Source organism: Silurus meridionalis, chromosome 10 (genome assembly GCF_014805685.1).
Source record: "Silurus meridionalis isolate SWU-2019-XX chromosome 10, ASM1480568v1, whole genome shotgun sequence".
NCBI classification, from domain to species: Eukaryota; Metazoa; Chordata; class Actinopteri; order Siluriformes; family Siluridae; genus Silurus; species Silurus meridionalis.
The window spans coordinates 21,933,920-21,953,889 of record NC_060893.1 but is presented as its reverse complement, the minus strand read 5'-3'; the positions used below and the strand labels follow the sequence as shown (position 1 = coordinate 21,953,889).

General features: G+C 39.6%; 2 protein-coding genes across 2 annotated transcripts; one reads left to right on the top strand and one right to left on the bottom strand.

Moving 5' to 3' along the window:
- Positions 1–10,284: 10,284 nt before the first annotated feature.
- Positions 10,285–13,497, bottom strand: LOC124391888. Its single transcript, XM_046858563.1, has 4 exons — positions 13,490–13,497; positions 12,383–12,411; positions 11,802–12,286; positions 10,285–10,810 (listed from the first exon to the last, which is right to left on the bottom strand). Exons 2-4 carry the CDS (start codon positions 12,403–12,405, stop codon positions 10,296–10,298), a joined length of 1,023 nt encoding a protein of 340 aa, XP_046714519.1. The 5' UTR covers positions 12,406–12,411; positions 13,490–13,497; the 3' UTR covers positions 10,285–10,295.
- A 45-nt stretch (positions 13,498–13,542) lies between these two features.
- Positions 13,543–18,000, top strand: LOC124391887. Its single transcript, XM_046858562.1, has 2 exons — positions 13,543–13,712; positions 15,265–18,000. The coding sequence occupies exon 2, from the start codon at positions 15,281–15,283 to the stop codon at positions 17,345–17,347; it is 2,067 nt and encodes a 688-aa protein (XP_046714518.1). The 5' UTR covers positions 13,543–13,712; positions 15,265–15,280; the 3' UTR covers positions 17,348–18,000.
- The last annotated feature ends 1,970 nt before the right edge of the window (positions 18,001–19,970 follow it).

Sequence of the window (19,970 nt, the reverse complement as noted above, 5' to 3'; positions counted from 1 at the left end):
GTGTGTGTGTGTAATTTGGATAGTGGTCCTTAAAGACCAAAGCGAACAATAAATAATACAGTGTCATATCTATAGACATTTTCTCCAGAAGGTTCTTGCAACCTGTTAGCAACTCTTCTGCTCTTTCCAGTACTGGGTTGTGACTCACTGTTTGGGAACCTCTGATATTTAGAGAATTTGACAGACATCCTGACCCAGAACAACTAACAATTATCTTATTTATGCAACTAAGCAGTTTAGGGTTTGGACCCTTGGACTAACCATTCGGCAGTTGGCACCAACATCTCAGGATCTTGATCGGGGAACAGTGGAAGTGTGTTTTTGAACTGACACTCAAAAGGGGACATGACCAAGGCCAAGGAATGCAGGGTGTTGTGGGCATACTCTGCCCACATGAGGAAGGACAACCAAATAGATGTGATCTTGGCTACAATACACCTTATGGTGGTTTCCAGGTTCTGTTTGAGCCTCTTTTTTTAGCTATTGGACTCCAAATTGGAAGCCTGACGATAAATAGCAGTGGTTCCTAGAAGTCAACAGAAAAGGGAGAAGAACTGTGGGCCACAATTAGTGGGAACACATGGTTACAAACTAGCTCCACAGTTTCCTTGTAGATTGGGTAGGGCAATTACAAACAGGGGAAGTTATGTAAGGAAGTCCCCTAATGAGGGATCCCAAATGGGTGGAGCAGTTTTTGGGGTGGTTTTTGATGATCCATGGCCCGGTTCAATAGCAGGTTCAATAACAGATGGTTGTCTAGTAGAAGGGGCAGAACCATCTGGACGTGCACCCCACAGACCTTGGCAAGATCAGGATATTATGTAGGTACACAACAATTTATTTATTCGGAGCATGACATTTATCAGCACAGGTATTAGAAAGCAAATCAACAGCATAGTCATAAGGATGATAAGGTAGTAGTGTAGTTGTTCTCCATTGTTGAAGACAGCCTTGAGACTATGGTATTGAGAGGGGATTCAAAACAGGTCAATGGGTTTGGGGGACACTGGAGCAGCCAGGAGTGGGTCAGAGAAAAGGCAGGTGGCATGGCAAGTGAAAAATTACCAATTGCAGGAGAGGCGTCTGGTGAGTTACTCTCCCCTTCCATCCAGAGATGTTATGTCTGAGGCACTGGAGGAAGCTTGCCTGGGATCTGCATGCCCTTGGCCAGGAAGTCCATGAAGATGCCTGTGGCACCAACAAAAGTCAACAAAAACACGAATCATGTGATAACTGCCACTCCAGATAAGCTTTATAGGGAGATACAAGCTGAGAAATGGTTTCTGGGAGGCCAAAAAGGTCTTTATCACAGCGCCTCACTAGCCATGACGGTTCTGATGTTTCCCAAGAGCTCAGGACAGGTGAAGCAAAAATGGTCTGGCTGGCCACAATACCGACAAAACCCACATACTATAATTCTACAAATGTATTGGCCAGCCTTTTACCTTCTATTGTGGGGAATGTGCATAGATAAGTGCTGCTTTAATGTTAAGCAATGTGGGTCAAGCGTTGCAATGGCTGGGGATGCGTTTGCAGGGTCATTGATGTCAGCTCCATGTCAGACCATCACAGAAAGAGAGGAGGGCTCTGCCCTCCCTTCATTTGGAGCAGACACAAGACAAAAAACTAAATTACAGCTTTAACCAAGTGAGAGTAATGGATGGTCAGCAAATCCAACCAAATGTTGCCCTCTTCTACCTCTATTTTACTATTATTAGAAACACAAGCTGTATCAAGTGACAAAACACACTCACAAAAAAAAGAAGATGGACCAATAACTGTTGGATTATGAAAAGAATATTTGATTGCCTAACAGCTCATTTGTTTTGGCCGGGCATTCACGGCGAGTAAAAGATGTGCAGAGGCATTCTTCCAAGCTGCCATCCCAAAAGAGATCCTGATTGATCAAGGCACAGTGTTTATGTCATAATGTCATTGAGGAGGGACCTTCTTACATCAAAAATTCAATTCAATTCATCCTTGACCTGGAAGCAAAACACACTTTTCTGTCAGGGTCGGGACTCAAGCTCAGGTCACATACCCTTAAGATGTCTGCCACGGGGAGTAGCTAAAACACAAATGCAGAAGTATGCACAGAAATAGCAAAATCCAGTTCACATTACAGTCTGAAAAACACAAGAATCACATCTAAACATTAGATCACTTGCATCCGAAGCACTTACTGTAAATGAGATGACCACAGATAATAATGCCAGTGCACTCTGTCTCATTAAGACCTGGAATAAACCAAATGATTATATGGGTCTAAACAAGTCTACATCGTCAGGCTAATAAGCATGACCCCATCAGACTGGTAATGGGGGTGGTGTAGCAACCATTTACAGTGCCCTTTTTAAAGTTAGTCAGAGATTAGAATTCAGGTTTAAATCATTTGAAGTGCTAGTTCTTAAAGTTGTTCTTTCAGACATGCATAGAAAACCCCTACTATCTCTCACTCTGGTCACTGTGTACAGACCCCCAGGGCCCTACGCTGATTTTTAAGAATTTACTCATTTTCTTTCAGACCTCTTGATCAATTTTGATAAAGTGCTGCTTGTAGGAGATTTCAATATTCATGTAGATGATGCAAATAATGCCCAAGGCCTATAATTTGTGGACTTATTGAACTCTTTTGGGGTTAAACAAAACATCACTAGACCAACTCATCGTTTTAATCACACACTAGACTTAATAATATCTCACTGAGCAGATGTCACTGATATAAATATTTTACCTCAGAGTGATGACATCACAAACAATTACCTCATACTGTACACACTAACGGTAGAGCATATTAGCTTTTTTTTCACCACTTTATCAACTTGGTAGGACTACTGTTCCGACCACTTAGGACAGAGTCACAAATAACCTGCCTGATTTATCTAAATTTCTCACTAAATTCCTGAATGCTAATAATCTTGATGAAATGGCTAACAACATAGACACTATCCTCACCAGTGTTGAGGGTAACGCAGTACAAGTAACGTACGTTACGTAATAATATTACTTTTCTGGAGTAACGAGTAAAATAGCGCGTTACTTTATAAATTTACTTTTTTAAAAAAGTAATGCGAGTTACTTTTCAGTTAAATTATTTTGCATAAAAAAATAAATACTAAATTAAAATGAACGTAGTCACGTAGAATCGCGCACTCATACGTGCGAGCAATGGGAACAGAAGCTGGTCAGAAGCGGAGATGGCAAACCAGAGAATTACATTACTGTGATGGAAGTATTCTTATTATTTTGAAATAGTCGAGAAAAAGGAGAAAGGAATAATGGTTAAGTGTGGATTATGTGTTGGTGAAAAGCTCTTGTCAACTGCAAAAAATACCACTTCAAAAAAAACAAACATCTGCATGCAAAGCTCAGCACTACAGATGTGTGTGTGTGTGTGTGTGTGTGTGTGTGTGTGTGTGTGTGTGTGTGTGTGTGTGTATAATGTTGAATATATATAATGTCTTTCCAGTCTTGAGGGAATAGGATGGGGGAAAAGAAAAGAAGCAGATAAATAAAGTATAAAGTATAAAAAACTATATAAAATAAAATATAACAATATAAGATATAAAAGATATATAAAGATATATGTATGAAATGTATATACAAAAACAAAATTCTTATAGCAGTAGACAGTGAAACAGTAAACAATGTGTAACAGAGTGTAAACAATAGGCAATTTTTATGGTGGGTTGTCCATAGAGTGTCCGTGTGCGGTATGGTGTGGTGTAAGGGTCCGTAAGTGTCCGTGTGCAGTATGGTGTGGTGTAAGGGTCCATAAGTGTCCGTGTGCGGCATGGTGTGATATAAAATAAATAAATATAAAGTGCACTGTGCTGTGCGAGTCCAGAGTTTAAAGTGTCGTGGTGCGAAAGGTGAGATATGTACAGAGAAAAAGTGTGATGATGGAGAGAGTGGGCCAGTTTTTAGATCCTGGGTGTTTCCTGGTTTAAACACCGAATGGCCTGTGGGAAGAAGCTCCTCCTCATTCTCTCTGTGTTCGCTTTCAGGGAGCGGAAGCGTTTCCCTGAACGCAACAAGGAAAAGAGTCCATTGTTGGGATGGCTGAGGTCCTTCACAATCTTTCTGGCTCTGGTCCTGCACCGCGTGCTGTAGCTGTCCTGCAGGTCAGGGAGCTCGGTGTGGATGGTACGCCGGGTGAGGGTGGATGAGGTGTGTTTTCCCACCCGTACGGCTTGTGGTCTGTCTGTCAGGAAGTTAGAGATCCATTGACACAGTGGCTGGCTGAGTCCCAGGACCTCCAACTTAGAGGTGAGTGTGGAGGGAATTATGGTGTTAAACGCTGAACTGTAGTCCACGAACAACATCTTTGCATAATTCCCGTTTCTTTGGTCCAGGTGGCTCATTGTGGTGTGGAGGAGATGAGCAATGGTGTCCTCAGTAGAGCGGTTCTGACGGTACGCAAACTGTAATGGGATTTGGATTTGTACTGTATTTGGATCCCACTTCATGTGGAGTTTGTGTGTATAAGCACAGCTAGGTCGAAGGACAGAGTGGCCATGAGTGGCACTGCGGTCCAGGTTGTAGAACCAGGCGAAGGTCAGCGCGGTGGACCAGTGCTGCAAAATGTCTTAGAGGGGTACTCCAGAGGACCAAGCCTTTGACGCAGCCACACTCCGGCTGGACTGAGCTCTGATGCCGAATGGAGCGGGGAGACCAGAGAACTCATATGATGATGCAATGGAATCATTGATCCATCTGCTAAGGGTCTGCTTATTGGCAGGGAGGCCTCTCCTCGGCGGACCGTAGCCAACTGAGCAGTGGACTGGATCCAGCTGGTGGTGATTAGCACCACGAGCAGAACAGACGCCATCTGGCGGCATATGACCTCCGCGTGGAGGGAGCTCTGGAGTGGAGAATGGTCTCTACCACCTTGGTGGAGAGGCCAGAACCTCAGGGGCCACAGCCAACTTGGAGCCACTGTGAGGAGACGTCCTGGCGAACTCTCTCCAGAGCTCCCAGAAGCAGCGCGATGGGAGAAGGCATACAGATGCGGCCTCGGCCAGGCCTGAGCCATGGCGTCCAGCCCCAGTAGGGCTGGAGGAGGAAGGGAAAACCAGATGGGACAGTGCGACATCTCTTGAGATGCAAACAGATCCCCCTGGGCTTTGCCGAATATCTTACAAATCTGCTCCACAACAAGAGCTGCCATTCTCTGGGTCTTAACCCCTGCCTCGACAGGGTGTCTGCTGCTTCGTTCAACCAACCCAGGATGTGAGCTGCTCTCAATTAGAGGAGCTTCCCCTGGGCCCACAGGAGGATCTGGTTTGCCAGCCTGTACAGGGGACATGAGCGCAGATGACGTAGATCCAAAATAGGATGCAACCCAAGGACCTTTCTGGGAACTATGAAGTACCGGCTGTATAACCCGGAGCCTCGCTCTGATGGAGGGACCACCTCAATGAGAGCGTTTACTTCTCGTTCCATGACCGGAGCCTGCTTGGTTACCACAAGAGTGGGAAGAATCCCATTCTTCCCACTAGGTTCTTCCCCAGGGCAGACTAGACTCGGAATGAATCGAGTAGCCTTGCTCTTGATGGGCAGGACCCACCAAGACACATCTGGCAGAGCTTTCCAGGCTGCTAGGAAGTCTCTTAGGGGTATTGGTCTCTCGAGACTGACCTCTGGTGTGCCTAGAGCCAGGGCAGTGCCCTAAAGTGAGTCTAGGAGGCGGCAAGTTCTCCTGGACCACTACAAGACCGGGTGGAGACTGAGGAGGATGCTCGCTGGAGTTGGCCATGTCCTGAAGCACATTCAGTGGCAGGGTTAATGAACCAGGTCCCTGAGGGTGCCGGGGCAGGGCAGGCACTTACCCATGAGCACCGACATATTACGCAGAGTTTTTGTGGGTAATGTCGGGGTCTTGAGGGTGAAGGTGATCATGGGAGAGCGATAGCTCACAAGCGTCTCTTCAACCCACGGCACCGCTCCATACCCGTGTACTTTTCCGCCCCATGACGTGTGAATACAGTATCGAACGGGGCTGAAGGGGCTTTACCCATAACCATGACACCTCAGTGTGCAGGTCTAGAAAGAACGGGAGACCCCGACCCCCGAACCCCAGACAATAAATGCGGTGCAATATGCACAGATCGTGCACAGAATATGCAGATCATCTGAAAAACAAAAAACCCATTAATGTTTAAACTAAGAATATATACTATTTGAAGGGAAAAATAAAGCCATTTTGCATTTTTACATGTTAATTTTTGTATGGCTCAGAGTTCAGTTGTCTCGGTGTTAAAGTATGTTTTTGTTCTGTGTTTTGGGTGTTTTTAAGCCCAGTTTTAGCTCTTGTCTTTCTCCTTTTCATCCATGTTACGGTACAGAGTGCGCCCGGCTCCGCCCTCCACTCGCGAACTAGCCTTCATGCACGTGCCCCTTACCACATACCTATATACTGTAAAGTTTATACATTACGGTAGTGTAAATTGCTATAATTGGAAAAATTATTAACAAATTTCAGTATACTTCCCCATACTGATCACCATTCTTTAAGATTCCTGAGTAGGCTAGACCTGTCTCGACTTACGATATTTTTAAGTTGCGATGGTGTAAATGTAATGCATCTGGGACTCTGGGACTACCTGTACTGGATTTTACATGCCTAACAGCTATTTATTTACATTATAAGTAGATTATTCTTTGAAAAATAAACACATTTTGTTGAGAAAAAAAAACAGAAATTAGAATTTTATTATAATGATTTTGTATCTAAATGATGTTCCCAAGACTCAATCTAAAGCAGACATTACATTTTGAGGTAACGTGTAGTAAGATTTTTAACATGTTTGTTGAGTTATCTAATCAGCCAATCATGAACAAATGTTTCAGTTCAAATCAAACATCAGATTATAGAATAATTTGATCTCTGGGATTTTAACAATGATATAGATGTTGGTTCTAGATAGGCAGGTTGGAGTATTTCACAAACCTGCTGATCTTTTAGAATTTGAATAAAAATTATTTACTCATCATAATGAATGGAATCAAACCTTTTATTAGCTGTAAGTGTGTTCCACTGTACAGTATGTGATCGATCTTAAACCGGATCAGTGGAAGCTACATACTTTTGATTTCAGCTCCTACCTCCCTCCCCCTTAGTATTTCTCCTTTCTAAATTTGTTTTGGAGCACATGATGTGCTGGAGCTTGATATAAACTATCAATAATACATCATAATCATAATATCATAATACAAATGTCAAGTAAGAGGAAACGTAGGAACAGCTGCTCTTTAGAGAAAACACAAGTGAATGAAGAGGAGGTTTACTCATTGAATTGCTAATTAGGGCCAAAATAACCAGTATTACAGGAAGGATTGTGATTTCTATAAATATTGTAGGCTAATAAATACTGCTGTATATATAGATAAACAATACATTGCATTCAAAAAAGAATATAGACCCCCAATATTTATTCCACTTTTTAATGTAGAGATACATGCTTAAATAATCTAACAAACAAATAAATCAATTGATAATATTGTAGTATTTTAATATTCTATTTAATACACGATGCAGTTAATGTGGTGAAGGACACTAGTCCTTAGCCCTGTGTTTTCTGTGATTGTTGTATGTAGCACCAGGGTTCAGGAGAACCGTTGTTTCATTTCACTGTGTAATGCATCAGCTATATATGGTTGAAATGACAATAAAATCTTCTTGACTTGACTTGACCTGACCTGAAATATTTTTTATTGTTGGATACCGATCCAAAAACATTAATTCAATTCAGTTTTATTTGTAAAGCACTCTTTTAACAATGGACATTGTCCCTAAGCAGTTTTACATAAATAAGTAGGTTAAAAAAAATTTTATTTATATGTTAGTGCGCAAAAAATTCATCCCTAATGAAAGAGCCAGTGGCTTTAATAGTATGAGGAAGAAACTCTAAAGTACTCTCATTCCATCCTCATCTTGGAGACAAAAATATCCATGCATTACACTTAAATGATTTACTTCTGATGTACCAAGGTGTCACTTTTTTGGGCTGATCACACCGCCTTCTCAGATGAAAACACTACTTAATCCAAGTCTCCAGCGTAGCATTGAATGGGTCTTGAAGTAAACATGAACTAGTTTTGCATGAATTCAAAGATGGGGTCAAGTATTTTACACTTGGCTCAGAGAAGGCAAACTTTTGGTAGGGAAATAGTCTAAGTGTATATATGAATTAAAACAGCCTCCACAAAACACCCTTCACTCTACGCCAAAAGAAAATGTTCTACCAGTTTCACAAGAGCAGCTGTTTTATGTCTTGAATTTGTCTCGCCCAACACTCTGCACTCCACACCAACAACCCCCAGCTTATTTACAGCTGTGATCAGAATGTTGTGCTTTTTATAATCTGAGTTCCATCTCTTTATGCCAGAGTTATAGAATAAATCCCAAGTATGAATTCTTTAGCAGCGTATTTTTATTATGGAGAAACGTTCACTTTCTCTGATCCTGTACTTAGAAATATTGTATATGAGGAGTTTGACAAGTCCCCTTGTCTTCCCAAAAGTCCTCAAATGTTAATCAACTTTGTCTGTTGTAATATATGTAATACTGTGTTGATATTCTATGTTTAAATAGACTTGAATAAATGATTGTGCTTCCTGTCTACAGCAAGCACTGCTGGACCAAGGACTGGAAAATAGTTAGGGACAACCTTCATTCAAATTCCTTCATGCTGCAGTCAGGAAAGTGATTTTAAAACAAAGGGGACGAGGTTGAGATTTTTCTCATAGCTCATTTTTGTCTTCAACCAAGACAAGACCTTGCACTTATTGCACCCTTCCACCAACCTTTTTTTTCACACATACATATATTTTACAAATAATTACATACATTGCACATATCTCACATTATTAGCACAGTATTCGGAATAAGTCATACTGACCATTTTATACAATGGTCAGTCTGAATACTTGATCCTGATTGGCTGCTGTGTCTGAGCTTTTAAGCAAATGCTTAACAGTTCAGTTATATAAGTAAAAAAATTGCTTTGGATAAGGGCGTCTGCCAAAAATACAGGAAATGTAATCAAGCAACATCAGTGCTATGATTAAAATCATGCAAATCTTGATTCAAATCAAGAGCTTCAGTTACTGTTCACTGCGAAGATCAGAATGAAGAAAAAGTGTAATCTCTGTGACTTAAATCATGGCATGATACAATATTTGAGAATGTAAGAAACTGCTAATAATTATGCTGAATTGAATCAAAACTTAATGTCATTGGCTGTAAGTGTATACAGGCTGATGTAATGCATGTGATCTGGCTAAAACTGGATCAGAGGAAGCTACATAGTTTCGCTTTCCAAAAAAAACCCTCGCTCTCTTTCTTCCTCTCTCTCTCCTAATTTGTTATGGAACACAAGTGCAATGAAAATAAAAGTGAATTAAGAAGGGACTTTCTCTATGGAATTTTTACTTAAGGCCAAAATAACGAGTGTTACAGGAGAACTTTAGGAACAGGGGAATATTAGGAATATTGTAGAATAATGTAGGGTGGTCTAATGAAATTTTACCTTTCTAAAATGGCATGAACCATTGCATATGTATGTATTGGCACACAGTTGCACGTAAGTAGGAATATTTAGAATTAATGATATGGTTTTAACCTTGTGGTACATGTGAATTCTGTAAATTCTATTGAATACTTTGTTCGGACTGGTTACTGGATTGTGATTGGCTGGAAGGAAGATGTGAGTTTAAACATACAGGATGTTTGCATTTTATTTAATCAGCATTCTGTATTAATGCTCTGCCTTGTGAAATTGTGATTTGTGAAAGTGAAATAACTATTGTAAACATTCCCTAATGTGCTTACTGAACTAAATATAGGATTTTTGCCTGTCATTCAACTTATTTGATGAATTTCGCAATTCGATACGGAAAGATGAACTGATTGAATTGGCGAAGATAAAAAAAAAGAAAAATAAATGTAATCTTATGGCACCACCACTACGTTTCTGTGTAGTATTTAGAGCAGCCAAATTCTAGATCTAACAAGCCATATATAAAATAACTCATGAAAGTGATCCGTTAAGTCAGTTGATTTTATTGCTCCATGTTGGGTGGTTAATCACCTCTACATCCGGCATTAAAATCGTATAACACACACCTAGCCATGGATTATCCCACACAGAAAGATCATGGATCATTCTCCTTCCTATGTTACACACAAGAATGCAACTTCTACAAAGCTCAAATCACAGTACTACAGAATTTTTTTATATTTACATGTTTTTATTGACTCCTGAAGTCTGAGTGAATGTATTTATTTTCTGTTAGAAGTATTGCATCATATCGTTATCAGTATTTTGTGAAGCACAGACGGCTTTCAGACGTTGGTTGTTCACCCTCATTTTCTCAATAATGCTTAACACGCCCGCGTTACAGAGAAGCTCATTACCCACGATTTCTCTTGTCGACTTCAAGACCTCCTCCATCACCATCACGACTGGTTGATGTAGAATAAACATGCGAGTCTGTTGTTCCATCACGTTGACCTTCCCACTGAGGACACTCAGAAGGAGGACGGTGCTCCTGACCTTCCTCTGCAACTCAGCGATTCCCCACCTCTGTCTTTTCATCACTTTGACCTCTTTGCGGATCTGATTCAGCTTATAATCAATCTGGGTGATAGAATCGTTGGTCCGTAAAATCTTGGACCTGTAGTTGCTCACTTTATCTTCATATTTGTCTGCTTGTTTCTTGAACTTTTCCACCTCCTCTTCAGCTATTTCGATAGCTTTTGACGCTTCAGAAATTTCTATTGCGCTAGCAATCACCATCGCAGGACCTGTAGAGAAAATGTTTATATTCAGCCAATTGGTGGGTGCTGTGACAAAGACACACATACATTTATACATATACACAATATGGACAAAAAAACTGGGACACCTGGATTTTCCAGGATGTCTCTGGATGTGCTGGCATAAAATTCCCGTTTCATTTGAACTAGGAGACCCAAACCTGTTCCAGCAAGACAATACCCCTGTGCACAAAGTCATCTCCAGGAAGATATGCTTTACATCGTTTGAAGTGAAAGATCCTGAGTGGACTACTATAAAAATCTGATATCACTGACTGCACCCCAGACCTCCTCACCTTCTCACCTACAATCAGTACCATACTTTACTAACACATTTGTGGCTGAATGAATCTTCGCAAATCTCCATTAGGAGAACATCTAAAAGTCTCCATAAGAAGGAACATCTAAAAAGTACATAGCAATCATGTAGTCATGTTTATACAAATATTTGTATAAACTTGCCAAATGAGGAATTAATTCTTCTAGCGGAAAATCCTGAGGAAGAACTTTCAAGTGGATCTGGGCTGGGCAACAAAACAACAATCTCAAGTAGTAAATCAAGTCCACTTCAGAATGGGGTAACAGACATAATTCATAATTTGAAGTGGCCTAGTAAAAGCCCTGACCTGAACTTCATCTGAACCCTGAGATACTTTCAGCATGAACATAAATAGTCAATAGAAAGTGCCATGCTCCTTTACAGACGAATCTCCTGTCATCAGAAGTGTTTGGTTGCAGTAGTTGCTGCTAAAGTTATTCATTTTAAGGCGTTCCATCTTTGATAAATTATCTTTTTTCTCATTTCTTTAATGATCTTTTGTCTTAGTATAAGAACCAGAAAACCATCAAATATGCAAAAATAGAGGAAATCAGGAGGGGGCAAATATTTTTTTCACAACACTGATATATTTACGTGTGTGATTTTTATTATTATCTTTTACTATTTCTTAATTCTTGAATAGATAATTAGAATTCTTACCAACAACCCATCCGACAAATGGTATAGGAGTAATACCCAGTCCAACTGCTAAACCCACTTTCGCATTGGCTTCCCTTTTTTCCTGTTCCTCAACTGTCCTTCTTGCTGAACTCAGGTTTCTCTCTGCCTGCTTCAAAGCTCCCTGAGATTCTTTGAGCATCTCTTTATTAGAATCCTTCTTTGTTCTCAAGTGGCCCAAAACCTCTTTTGTATCATTTTTCTTCCGTTCCAGTTTTCCCTCGTCCTGCGTGAGCGTCTCCAAACTTTTATCCAGAGATCTCAAGCACGTCGAGGCTGCTTCATCCGAGCGCTGTAAACTCCACCAGGCCTGTTCGATCTGGGTCCTGATGTAGCCGTAGTTGGAGCAGTATCCAGTAACAGGGTGTACATCTGCATCAATGAGGGCTTCATAAACACTATTGAGGGAGCACATGCATATTTTCAGGGGTTTGATAACAGCTTTGGCTGCATTCTTCACCACAACTCTACAAAAACAACAAAAAGAAGACAATATATTTATTCAGAGACGGATGCATCCTTTCTGTTCCATTCAGTCATGTGAAAACACACATCCCACTTACTCATAGGAACCTGCCAGGGCCATGGTAACCTGAAATAGAAACAGAAAGTGCACATTTATTTCAGTTAAGTATCAGTTATGAATGTCACATGAGAAACACGAGGCCGACAGAAGATCCAGTTCATTTCCTATAAACCACTGCACTTGCCAAAAGAGAGCACATTTTCTGATGACCCTATTTTTTATTTATAACACATTACATATTTGCTATTCATCAGTGTGGCAGCAGCGCATGGCTGAACGCCGGTTTGTGAATGGAGGGCGAGGATGGGGGAAGAAAAGCGGTAAGAATGACACACCTGAGAAACTTTATCCTAATGACTGTTCTCTCTTGCAGTGAGCGGAGGAAAAGTATTAAAGAAGCGAGAGAAGGGCGCTGGAAGAGATCCTTAGACTCACGTGTATTTATGCGTGTGGCTGGCTGTCTGTCTGTCTGTCTGCCTGCCTGCCGGCCGAACTGGTCACTGTCCTGGGAGTTTTCCTTCCCCAGAACCACTTGCTCTACTACAATTAGATTTATGTGATGATTATATAATGATTATAATTAGGAACACACATTGTACATATATATATATATATATATATATATATATATATATATATATATATATATATATATATATATATATATATATATACAGTACAGACCAAAAGTTTGGACACACCTTCTCATTCAAAGAGTTCTCTTAATTCTTATGACTATTAAAACTGTAAAGTCACACTGAAGGCATCAAAACTATGAATTAAAACGTGGAATTATATACATAACAAAAAAGTGTGAAACAACTGAAAATATGTCATATTGTAGGTTCTTCAAAGTAGCCACCTTTTGCTTAGATTAATGCTTTGCACACTCTTGGCATTCTCTTGATCCCTACTTTGAAGAACCTACAATATGACATATTTTCAGTTCACTTTTTTGTTATGTATATAATTCCACATGTGTTAATTCATAGTTTTGATGCCTTCAGTGTGACTCTACAATTTTCATAGTCATGAAAATAAAGAAAACTCTTTGAATGAGCAGTTGTGTCCAAAATTTTGGTCTGTACTGTATATATAATATATATAAACTTTTGGTCTGTACTGTATATATATGATCGCTTACCTCTTTCTGATGCTCTGAAGGCTGCGTCAACAGATTTGTTTATGACTCTTCATGAGCTGGTATGGTGGGGATTTTTTTCTGGAGGTGGAGCAGATACTCCAGAGAGAGGAAGCATATAAATAGAGAAAGACCCAGAGGGAGGAGGCAAACGGATCCAGACCCTCTGACTTACAGCTGGCACAAAAGCTCGTCCATACTTTGTGAAATCAATCGGGTTTTAAAGGTAAAGCAAAAAGCAGATTTCTTTTATATCTATTCCACTTATGAGGAACTGAATGTTGTATTTTGGGCTGCAGGATTCAATAGAAATTGAGATTTGAATTGTGAATGCTTTGAATGTAAATTGTTCTGAAGTATATTTATTCGTGAATTTACTTTTATTATTATTATTATTATTATTATTATTATTATTATTATTATTAAGAATAAAAGGACTCCATATTTCTATCAATCTGCGTGCTTCTCTGCTGGTAAAACTTCAATGTGGGATCAAAGCCCATTTCCAGGAGCAATGTTTTATGTTACAAGCTCAGAGGCAGACCAGACTCACTCCAAACTGAATCAGATTCCATCTAACGCTTCTTACCTAGCAAGCTTATATAGACATTATGCATAGATGTGAGGGAAAAAACACACCCAGACCAGGTGAGGATCAGGGGAAGTAGATAAGGATGTTAAACAGACCTATAGAAAGTCGTTTTGCCACCAAGTTTTTCTTCACACTTCTCTCTTTCTTCACCTCTGTAGCTGAGAAGACCTGGTTTTAACTGCCTATGTGGTTAGAATGAACGTTGCACTCGTCACGTAGATGTTAATCTTCAGACAGCACGGAAAATTACCAAATGTTGCGCATTTTATACTAGAGTATTTGTGATTATGTTGAGAAGGCAATATAGATGAGATAGAGAGTGAATGGAATTTAATGAATTTGTTTTGGGGGGTTTTTAGTGCAAAAAATACCCACTTGTGTTTTCCTTTCTTCAAGTTTGTTTAATTCGTTAATAAAACAAACCAGAAACGGTCTATTTTATTTTCAAAGCTACATACATTGCATTTGAATTTTGATTTACATCTCAATCACTCTCGCTCACTCACATCTTTTATATTTCCACTATCAAGTCTCTTATTCCATCTGATTTTCTACCTGTATCACCTTATTCATATATATTTCTACCTTTCCTTTTTGATCCATGTGTCTGTCACTCTTTCTTTTAATGTTCTTTTATAATCTTTAAGATTTTTTAACAGTGTCAAACTATTATATATATTTATAAATCTATTTATTATTTTGAGTGTATATAAGTTTAATTTAAGAAATAAGTTATATATCTTTGTTAATGCTCTCCATGTCTAAATGCCAAGTAAGTCATACAGCACTTCTCAAAACTTTTATCTGTTAGTGTCAAGCCAGATAGATAGATAGATAGATAGATAGATAGATAGATAGATAGATAGATAGATAGATAGATAGATAGATAGATAGATAGATAGATAGATAGATAGATCTTTGTCATTGCAAAATACAGGTACACAGCAATGAACTGCAGTTAAACATCTACAATCTGCTATTTTATTTTTAAAAAAGTGTGTCTTAGGTCTGAAAAGACAAATGTTTGGCTCTGGCAGTATTGAGCGAATTTTGATCCTTCTGGAGGATTTCTGGAGATGTTCTGGTATCTTGTGTAGTGCAAACACCATCCTGCTACACTTAAAGCTGTTTTCTTCCCTTTAATTTGTCAACAATTTGTCTAAATCGAATCTTCTATTCTTTTTAGCAAGAACAAAGAGGAAATGGATTCCCAAATTGCAGAGGTAAATCAAAGCCTGACTACAGCGGAGCAGATGAGAAACCAGAATCAGCTGATAATGCAACCCTATGCCAACTGGGAGGATTACTTATCTCCTGCACCATTCTCTATTGCCATAATGGCAGAACTGGCCTTTTTATCTTCCAAAACTGATTTCTCCATCAACAAAAACCCACCCAAGGAAGGCTACAAGTATATCAAATACCCAGATTCATTCTGTGCCTGCCTCATGCAAGTGTGTAACTCTGGTTGGTGGGCATTCAATGAGGCTCATACAAACATGGATCAGATCAGGCTACTAACACTAACTGTTCCAAATTACATGATGACTGTGGTTAAGATTCTCTTCCAAGGCAACAATGAGGTCGTCAAAGATCATCTCCCCAACCAGTTGACGAACATCCGTGGCATTGCAGACAGATGCCTTGAGTTGGCCAATTCAACCAAAGAACGGTTTGAAGAAGTCATCAATATTATCCATGAACTACTGGAAGTATGTCTAAAAGCTAGAAACCTTTATGGAGAAGAGCTGGATGCAGTCAAGAGGACTCTAGATGAGAATAAACTGAGGGAGGAGTCCTCAAAGGAAGCTGTTGAACGTTCCAAGAAGGCAGTCAAAGTTTTGGAAGAAGAATTGAAAGAAGCACGGGAAAGCTACAAGAGTGCAATGAGAAGCCTTCCTGGTGGATGGGAAATGATGGCTATGGATCTTGTTGGATCCGTGACCGACGCCATGACAGGCATTTTTCACGGTATCACGATGCTGATGACTCAACCAGTAGCCCAAGCGTGCAAAGCTACAACAACAATTGCTGAGACGGTGAATCACATTAAAGGGGAAGACTCTGTTGATCCTGTGGATAGAATCAACATCTATAGCAAGTCTGCCGAAATCCTGAAATGCACAGAGCTGATCGAGCATTTTGTGCAGGAGGACAAGATCGACTGGTTCAGTTTGTATGATCAAAAGAACAATGCTGCACTAACAGAATTTCCAGCAATGCAGTTTAAAAGAATTATGAAAAATTTGGAAAAACTCCCAAAATGCCAACCAAGGGAACATGCTAAAAATATATGCAAAGAGGGCATTATGATTTGTAAAGAACTAGCAAAATATGCACCAGATGGGAAATGTGATAAAGCCAAAACCTTAGAGTTAATCGAAAGAATCAAAGAATTAACTGAATCAGCTTACAGATTTGACAGCAAAAGCAAAGATGTGACAAAGTCCCCTCCCTTGACTCCCAAACCCCCAATGATGTTTAAAGAAGAAAGTAAAATGGGGAGGATGACCGCTTCACAAAAGGCCTCAAAGAACGCCCGGTTCCGCATCGAAGAAACTCGTGCTCAAATGAACAAGTCCAGAGAGCTATATGACAAGAATGTGGAGAGCATGGAGAGGAACCAGAAAGAGCTGAATGAGATCCTGGTCACTTTGAGAAACTGTCAAGTCAAAGAGATCGACTTCAACACTACCATTCAAATGCTGGTCAAAGGTCTGGATGCCATGGGAAAAGTGAAGAAACAGTGGGAGAAGATGGTGCAGTTTTTTCAGATGGTGTCAAACATTGTGAAAAACAGCCTAAACCTGACTCTTAATGATTTTGCCACCACAGCTGAGACATCAAACAGACATTCCTATGATGGGAAGCTTTTCTGTAAAGACATGCTCTACAATCAAGCCTTTCAGGCCACTAACATCGCCAGCCTGGTCCACATGATCTCGAGTACCTATACTGACGTGTCCACCAGATACCTAATGGATAGCGTCAGCTCTCTGGGGACACTTATGTCTGCTGATCCGCAAAGTCGACAGTTTCTGCAAATGCATGTACAGTTAAGGAAGTCCTGTGACATGGCTCAGAACGCCATCAAAAAACTTGTGCTCAAGAATAAGGAAGAGTTTGATAGGAAGACCGATTCAAGACTGAAGAAGATTGAAAAAGAGTTGCTTGCCATTTTACCTGCCGCTAAACCTGAAGAGATACAGTTTATTCAAGAAACTGCCCAAAGTGGATTCACAGAGGAAGAACAATTAAACTACGTGTAAGAAAAATAACCAAAAATTCCACCGTTACAGCAATTGCCAGTTGTACTCATGAATTTGGGGGGGAAAACATTTGACAAAGAAACTTGGCCATAGTGCAGGCCACATCCATCCTTGCCCAAACTTTCCAACAAACCCACCTGGTGTCTGAAAAGAAAAAAAAAAAAAACTTTAGATTCTATTAATGTGGAAATAATTAAACCACAGTAGCAGCAATTTCAAATATCGCCACCTTCTGGTCATCTAGGTTCGTTCACTCCTTAAAATGGATTACATTATACAGTGGAACCCGGTTATGTCGATGTCCTAGGGGGTCGCCAACAAGCATCAAGATAACCGATGATCGAGATAAACGAAAATCAATATGGCGGCAATATATTAACGTGCTTGAAATTTCTTTATGTACATGATGTGCGTTAATAAATGAGAATGTGCATGCACGTGTTTTTGGAGGTTTTTTACACAACAGCATAGCAGGTGTTTTCTCGGCTGCTTTCTCTGAAGCTTCGCTTCAATAGCGCACATATTGTGCTCGTTTAGCACTCATCACCAGCTCCTATTTAAACTTCCACACTCTCACCGTCCGTTATTGTTGGTATAGGTTGGTTCACGGCGGTCGTTGTTATCGCTCATGCGTATCCCGGTACGTGCCTTCCCACCGGCACTCTCTCAACGGCTGCTCTTTTCTTCCCAAAGCGCACCGCAGATTCCCCCCGATCCTGCCGGTGTTTATTCTATGCTTTTGCTGCTCATCCCACGTTCTCCCGTGTGCTGTTCAGCGCCGCGCTTCTACTTTCGCCTCCCGTTCATCGCATAACATCTAACAACAAAAGGCATATGTGCACTAACTAACAGCAGAGATTCACCAGTATACAATACAACACCTGTAGCAGCTGTAAGGCTTGATTTTTCCGCCACTTTCGCGAGTTCTTCTGCGGCTGCACAGTGCTGATCGAGATAACTGACGTTAAATGGCAAATCCCCCCCCCTTGTGCTCGAGATATCAGGGTTCGGCGACATAACCGATAAAAAATGCTTAGACAAAGCGAGAATTTGGCGGTTCCACTTCAAAAACGTCGACTTAATAGGGTTGTCGAGTTAACCGAGGGCGAGATGTGGGTTCCACTGTATATGTTAATGTTTTCTGTTACTGCTGTGTGCTACTTATAGATCGCATGATTATTACCAAAAACTTTAACTATCAGTTAAAAGCTAAATAGAATTTCAGTAATATAATTAATTTAGTGTTTGCTTATGATTTGATTATGAAGTGGCCCTATTTATTAGTATTTATGAGCTGTAATAAACACAATCATCTCCAATTAACATTGTTTTGGTTTTTTTGTGGCTTGTTGTGGTTGTAGCTGTTGTCAATTGGTTCTACCTTTTATACAAATACATTATTTTTATTTATCAAAGTGTTTGCTGTTGATCACATATTTGAAACTCAATTATACAAAATATAAAAAAGAAACCATTTTATTTATTCTCAATAAAGCCTTTCAGGTCTCCAACATTCCCACTCCACATCATCTCAAGCATTTACACAGAGGTCTCCACCAGATACCTATTGGACAGCATTAGCATCACTTATTTCCATTTAATACAGGATTTCTGCAAATGAATGTGCAGTAAAAAAAAAAAAAACTAAAATCAAAGTTAAATTCAAAAATAAAACTCAAAACAAAACCCTATATTTTTTGCACTATATTTACTCTGAATCTAAGTGTCAATAATAACTCTTTATATGTGCAGTCACATAACACCCTTAACATAATGGTATTAATGTAATCAAAATTCAGTGGCTCATGTGTTTTAAGGAACAGTTTAGTAAGGTAAGAAAAAAGAAAAAAGGTCACGTCTTCAGTTTTTCGCTGGAGCTACGAGGCTAATATAGGCAGAGTTTTTGGCGCCCTCTGCTGCCATTGAGACAAACTGCAACACATCATTTTCTCTTCTAAACTGACCAGATGTGCCCTTTAAAAAAATGGATGGAGTCTTGTACTTTCTTTCTGATTGGGGGGCAGAAACACCATATGTATTAAAAATAAGATTTTTTTTTTCCAAGCATCACTTATGTCCATTAATACAGAAAGAAACCCCATGATTTCTGCAAATGAATGTGCAGTAAAAAAAAAAGAAATACTACCTAAAATCAAACTTAAATTTAAAAATAAAACTCAAAACGAAACCCTATGTTTTTTGCACTATATTTACTCCGATGAATCTAAGTGTCAATAATATGAAGTCCTGATAAACTTCTAAAATGTTTTTCAAGCAAATCCTACATTGTTGGTTTTAACATTTGAAACAAACGCAGATCTGAAATCCTGAATTACACCAATCCCGAAGAAAAATTACACTATATTCATGATTCATTTAGTAAAAGACGACTAATGTAACACTCGAGATTGTGTGTTTATATAATAGTTCATATTAATTTGCGGCTTGTCTCATATTTCTTACATATTGTGCATTTTTGTGGATTCTCTTAATATTTACTCAACATTTTACCAGATAATCTTTCAGTACATTGTTTTGCTTTGAACTTTTTTTGTGAAAAATTCCACTTTTGCCAATAAAATACTGCACAATTGTTTTCCAACAAGCCACAATATTAATCACA